Raw genomic sequence first — 6,881 nt, 5'->3', positions numbered from 1 at the left:
TGTTGGAAGCTTACAACCAAAGTTGTAAATAGTAGAACTACTAATGACTTCTTTCCTTTTCCCAAGTATCATATTTCAGGAAATATGGTCAGTTTCATAGAATTTATTAAGTCTTCCTGCTGTGCTTTTCATGATCCTCCCATGGGAAAGCACTGCACCAAGCTTCCTATATTGATTTGATCAATGGGAAAACAATACAGAACCATAGAGAAAAAAAATCCCCCAATTTAATTTTACTCTAAAGTATGAATCCATTTATCTCTTGCCATAAAATTTGCCTTTAAATCAGTTAAGGGAATCAGCATATAGCAGATCATTTTGTGTGCCAAGGAAATTTTCATCATAAAAAATTAACAGTTTTGGCTCTATGGTGCTTTTCCATCAGTAAAGCATGAGGTAAACGTCAGGAGCCCACTCTAGTCATTAATATCCCTTAAAATCTCCCATGGACTGTGCTAAAGGAATTTCCAGAATCTTTGTTCATTCGCTGGCACCAGTAGTACAGATAAACTTGGGAGCAACTGTGGAAATTGACACCTTTCATGAAAGAGCCCCTGCCCCCAGGATAAGCAGATTTTTCCATCCTAATGATGAATCATGGGGAGGAGTGGTAAGGGTTGGTGTTGATATAGTAATCCTTTCTTACTGGTTTCTCTGCATGCCAGGTAGCAGGAGCTATCCTTTTTGTCTCATCCTGGATAACGTCATGCAGCTCCGAAACATCCTTCATAATCCTCTGCAGGAAAAATGTGTGTGGGGTCAGAAATGTGGGATGTCTAGCCCAGTGCATTTATCACACATGAAACACGATGGGTTATTCTGTAGCAGATCTGTCCTCCCAAGACTTCTGTACTGTTCAGAAATACCTTTTCTGTGATGTTCACCACTTAGTCCTTCGTGCACACACAATGCCAAGACATGCCTATGTTGTCAGTAATTCTACTCAGAACCTCCTCCACTGATTGGCTTCTTATCTGGGAAGCCTATCAGAAACTCTTTTTGCTTTTGTTTGGGGATCCCCATAGTGGACTGTTTGCAAGAATGGCATGAATTGTAATCAGTTGAGTGCAACATAACTGTTACGGAAGTTTATAAAGACTTGGTTCCAGGATACCTAAAGGAGACCACTGGTTTGTGTGTGGAGTCTGGCCTAGATCCAGCTTTAGTCCCTGAATCTCAGCACATCGTCATTGGCAGGGGGAGCCCAGGATGTATGTATGAATGGAGGATTGCTTAGTCCCAGCAACCACACACCATGCATTTACGAACACCGAGCTTTCTAGGCAATATGAATTACTTCCTTGGAACATCATTGTATTATTTCAATAAATAGCCTTCTTCGTTGAATGGGAGTCAGTTTGTCTTTTTCCATTTTCAGAACTTGGCTAAGATTAAAGAGTGATGCATCAAAGGAAGAGGGATTAACTGCTAAACTCATCACATCCAGGTGAGTTAATAATAGCATTTACTGAATGCTTACTTCTTGAAGACACTGCTAAGTACTTTACAGCCATCATTTCATAATCCTTACAGCTCCCCTAATAGGTTTTGTGGTATCTTGTCTTTGCCCAGCTTTTGCCCCCCTCTTCCTCTTGTAACAATCCCTACTGTACTGACCACAAGAACACAAGTCAGGACATCCAGGAGCTCAAAGATAATTTCAGGGGCTGTTGAGCCAATTAGAGTCTTTGAACAGAAATTTTTTTAAAACAGACTTTAGCAAGGATACTTTGATTTGAGGTTGCTAGGCTGGTAAGGTGAAGGCCTAAAGTTGCTTGGAACCTGATTCCTTACCAGAGAGAGCAGGTCTGCTGTTGTTGTGGAGGATGAGGTGACAGGATGGTATTCTCATTTCTCATTCCTAAAGTCCCTGGACTGGATTCAATTTCCGAAGCTTTTCCTGGGATTCAGTGGGTTTCCCACGACCAGTGGAATGATTCCCCTTTTGTTGTATATCTGTTTCTTGCATTGAAGAAACAGTGTATGTATTATATCTTTGTTTTCTAATGGGGAGAAAAACCCAGAGAGATATCAGACTTGGAACCCAGAACTGCCTGGCTGCAAAGGCACAGCTCTTAACCTCTAATCTTCATCATGTCTTCAGAGCCATGTTATGTTCAAGGAGCTGCATATAACAGGCTTTTGAGGGTGAATGGAAGAAGGGATATGGTGATAGTTTAAATCAGAGACCCAAGTGGAAACAAAATGAAGGACCTTGGAAGGTTTTTCTTGACTATTTCAGTAAATTAAGTCCCCCCAATTCACCCACAACCTTCACCTCTTAATATATCAGTTATTTGTATTTGCCTGTACTGTAGATAAAATCTTGTATCATACTTAAATAAAAAACCTTCTTATAAATGTTTTCATGTTGCTACATAGTGTCATGATCCCCTTAAGAAATCCACTACTATTGCAATAATATTTGGGTAGTTTGGGGCATTGGTTTTATAATAATGACATTGAATACTTATTATACCTTTTGAAGCACCCTTGCCTTTTTATTTCCATGGAATTTTTTTTCTTAAAATACCCATAGTGAGATAAACATCTAAAATGGGGTTACTGTGTCAGCATGTATAGATAAGTATAACCAGATGGTGTGAGGTTCATATAAGAGTGAACTGGATATAATAGTGCAGGAATAATTGTCCCAAAATTACAAAAGAGAAACAGGAGAAAACCAATCTTCCACTCCTGCTGCCTGGGTATGTGTGGGGAAGGCCCCAGGGCAGGCATTATGTCCTACAAAGCCTCTTGCATTTCTCTATGCAAGGGTGGATAAGAAAACAATTATTCTGTTATTAGGTATACTGATGCTAGTGCTCAGGTCTTTATAGCTACAGTGGGCTTTGATAGATACTGAACTAGTTAATTCCTTTTTTGTTAAAATGCAGATGTCACATCAGGGAAGGTTTTAATGACTGCCGGCTAAATTGGCCTTCTTTTAAATTCTAATAGATTATGTTGATGTCCTTCACTTTACCATGATTTGTACTTTTGATTGATTGGTTTTTCTCCCAACCCTGAAGTAGATGGTGAGTTCCAGGAAGGCAGAGTCCACATCATTTGGCTAACTTTTTTGTTCCCTTGCTATCACAATGCCAGGGACACGATAGGTACTTAATGTAGTCTTGTTAACAGTACAGTGGAGATGTGTTGATAGTCAAAGAAGATTGGCTTTTCAAAATGAAAAGATGTTCTATCTTGAAATCAGAATACTGCAAAAGAAAGCAGTGAGATATTATTTCATATTCATTAGGCTGGCAAAAAGTTTGAAGTCTGGCAGGGGGAAAATGAGAATATTTTGTTGGCAGTATAAGGGAAGTTCCGTATCTTTCCTTGCTCTTAATATAGGTCTTACAGTGCTCTGTCTTTGGACCTCTTTTCTTTTTCTACAGTCCCCCTCACTGGGGCTTTTATCCAGACTGAAGGCTTTAAATACCCAGTTGAAAATTTTATCTCCATTCCAAGATTCCATACTCATAACCAACTGCCTACTTGACATCTCCACTTGGATTTCTGACAGACATCCCAAATTTAATATGTCCGAAGATGAACTAACTCACGATCTCCCCATCCCAATCTCATCTTTTATCAAGTTCCTCCCTCAAACTTCCCATCTGAGAAAAGGTAACCCCAGTTGCTCAAGCCCTAAACCGGGTAACCATTTTTGATTCCTTTCTTTCACATCCCACATCCAAGGTTCATTAAGTTCTGTTTGCTAACTTGCAGGATCTATGAAGATGGCCATATCTTGTTGCTTTTCACTCTTTATGGAATCCTCTTCCCCTAGATATCACTTAGTTTGGTTCTTCACCTCCAGCAGATATTTATTCAGTGAACCCTTTCTTGACTATTGTACCAAAATAGCAATTTGTGAGAATTCCCTGGCAGTCCAGTGGTTAGGACTCCCTGTTTTTATTGCTGAAGGTACAGGTTGAATCCCTGCTCAGGGGAACTCAGATATCACAAGCTGTGTGGTGTGGCCAAAAAATAATAATAGTAAAAAACCAGTGCCCCTTCATGGCATACTCCCATCTCCCTTCCCAGCTTCATTTTCTCTACAATACCTACCACCACCTGACATAGTAAATATTTTACTTCCTTTTTATATGCCCTTCTATTTTGGGGGGGAGGATCAGATCAGATCAGATCAGTCGCTCAGTCATGTCCGACTCTTTGCGACCCCATGAATTGCAGCATGCCAGGCCTCCCTGTCCATCACCAACTCCTGGAGTTCACTCAGACTCATGTCCATCGAGTCAGTGATGCCATCCAGCCATCTCATCCTCTTCTCTTGCCGCCAATCCCTCCCAGCATCAGAGTCTTCTCCAGTGAGTCAACTCTTTGCATGAGGTGGCCAAAGTACTGGAGTTCCAGCTTTAGCATCATTCCTTCCAAAGAAATCCCAGGGCCGATCTCCTTTAGGATGGACTGGTTGGATCTCCTTGCCGTCCAAGGGACTCTCAAGAGTCTTCTCCAACACCACAGTTCAAAAGCATCAATTCTTCGGCGCTCAGCCTTCTTCACAGTCCAACTCTCACATGCATGTATGACCACAGGAAAAACCATAGCCTTGACTAGACGGACCTTTATTGGCAAAGTAATGTTTCTGCTTTTGAATATGCTATCTAGGTTGGTCATAACTTTCCTTCCAAGGAGTAAGCCTCTTTTAATTTCATGGCTGCAGTCACCATCTGCAGTGATTTTGGAGCCCAGAAAAATAAAGTCTGACACTGTTTCCACTGTTTCCCCATCTATTTCCCATGAAGTGATGGGACCGGATGCCATGATCTTCGTTTTCTGAATGTTGAGCTTTAAGCCAACTTTTTCACTCTCCACTTTCACCTTCATCAAGAGGCTTTTTAGTTCCTCTTCACTTTGCCATAAGGGTGGTGTCATCTGCGTATCTGAGGTTATTGATTTTTCTCCCGGCAATCTGGATTCCAGCTTGTGTTTCTTCCAGTCCAGCATTTCTCATGATGTACTTGTAAATTTTATTGAAGCATAACATTCTTAAAGAACAAAAATAGGTGAACAGCTTGATGGTTGAGAACAGCAACTTACATATCTTTCTCAGTGCCCTTTCCACAGTATAGGAGATAACGCAAATGTTTAATGAATGGTTGGACTGCATGTACATGTACTAACAAGGCTAACATCAAAAACAATTGAAAATAAAGTTACAGAGGGATTATATACAATGTGATAAAGCTTATTAAAGGTCCGTATCACCTTTTTAAAAATCAATTTGCGAAGTAAAGGTAGGAAAGTATTAAAATATCAGCTTTAGAGTGGTGGTTTCCTCTGGAGTTAGAGGGGAAAGGGATGGGAAGGGATAAAGACAGACAAACTTTTATAGTTTTTTTTTAATAAAACTCAAAATATTTGTTAAAAGAAGGTGATGCATATTTGTTGTATATGTGTCTCTGAATTTTAAACTCTTTTACAGTTAGTTTGCCTCCCTGCTCTTAATCTGGTCCCTCCTCACACACAACCAAGCTGGGGAATCAAGCTTGGTTCCCCTTTGGTATCATCAACCTTTGCTGACCTATTCAGCATGCCTGAAGGATTTAGGAAAAGGAATAATGGGCAATCATGTTTCCAAGGATGGGAAGTTGATCCAGGCCCAAGAAAGGGATGTCTCGGTACTGTCAAAATCAAGTAAAGCAGTTTCCACTCTCTAGAAATGCCATTTGAGGGAATAATTAAAAAGAAGGGGAGGACAGGGGAACAGAGGGCTTCCTATAGATAAGCAGCATAAATGACTATTGGCAGGTGTTGGTGGAAAGAGCTAATTTTTGCTAGCAAATTTTAGTGAAAGCCTTATAATTTTGGAAAAACTTTTTTTTTTTTTTGGTAAACATTTTAATGGATAAAGGAGCCAAGAAATTTGGACCTGATAACATAGATGGAAGCCAACATAGATCGTATTTTATTCTTGTACGACCAGATAATTTTTAGCTGTAATGATTAATGGGGTTTTTGTTTTACTAAAACAAAAGTGCATTAAGGAACTAGCAGTTACCAGTTCTCAAATTTTAATATTCATTTTCAAAAGTTAAAGAGTTGTCATAGGGTTTTGGCATGGATTTTTCTGTTAGCTTAGAATTGCTGCTAAAGTCTGAAAGATGAAAAATGTCATGTTCCCCTACATTCTAAAGGGCACCACAAGAACTGGGCACATGCTCTCCACAGGATTCATTAGGAGGTAGGAGATTCACAGCCTCTCACTCCTAGGGCCCGACTGACATGTAACCACGGAACAGAGTCGTATCCAGAGGAGACGGTACCTCTGGTCATAGCGTGAGGCCTCTATCCCTCCCCATGCATGGTGCTAGGTATATCAGGCACCAAAAGGTATTAGGGGCATCTGAAATCGCTGGAGCTTATGTCTTTATCTCCAGCAAAACCACAGGCCCACTACGCGGCTACTACCCCCAGTTCTTAGGAGAGCTCGCCATGCACTCAGGTCGTTTGTATTTGGTGGTAAGGTGGTGGGAGTAATCTAACACCGACAGGTGCCTGCCACAGTCTGGAGATTTCTGAAGGGGCGGGGGGCGGGGGGGTGTGTGCTGCTGGAGTAAACTCTACCCACTGAGTGTGAAGCCCTCTGAGGGTCCGCCTTTGTGTTGTTCGTAGGCGGAGTTCGAAACTGAGTGTCAGGGGTCAGACAAGCCGGCTCTCTCCTACTTCTTTGCCGTCAGCGTTTAGAAGACCAGGATTTCAGTGGATCTTGGGTAGGGTGACTGTATGTAGTGCGTGTTCACTCGTTATTGATCCACTAAACCAGGACCATTGAGCTCATTCTCAAGGGGGAGCTAACTAGATGGGAAGCTGGGATTGTGCTGGCACACCGGGACATGTGTTTATTCTGT

General features: G+C 41.2%; 1 protein-coding gene across 4 annotated transcripts in view; it reads left to right on the top strand.

The window, feature by feature from the left end:
* CDH3 (cadherin 3) overlaps positions 1 to 6,881 on the top strand; it is a 138,636-nt gene that overhangs the window by 6,341 nt on the left and 125,414 nt on the right. For 3 of the 4 annotated variants that reach the window (XM_027516161.1, XM_027516159.1, XM_027516158.1), the window contains exon 2: positions 1,379 to 1,447. The exons of the other annotated variant lie outside the window; for it this stretch is intronic. In XM_027516161.1, the coding sequence (XP_027371962.1) occupies positions 1,379 to 1,447 (69 nt within the window). The remainder of the gene's footprint in view (positions 1 to 1,378; positions 1,448 to 6,881) is intronic. 4 annotated transcript variants of the gene reach the window in all.

Source organism: Bos indicus x Bos taurus, chromosome 18 (assembly GCF_003369695.1).
Source record: "Bos indicus x Bos taurus breed Angus x Brahman F1 hybrid chromosome 18, Bos_hybrid_MaternalHap_v2.0, whole genome shotgun sequence".
NCBI lineage: Eukaryota > Metazoa > Chordata > Mammalia > Artiodactyla > Bovidae > Bos > Bos indicus x Bos taurus.
This window is presented reverse-complemented; position numbering and strand designations above follow the sequence as displayed.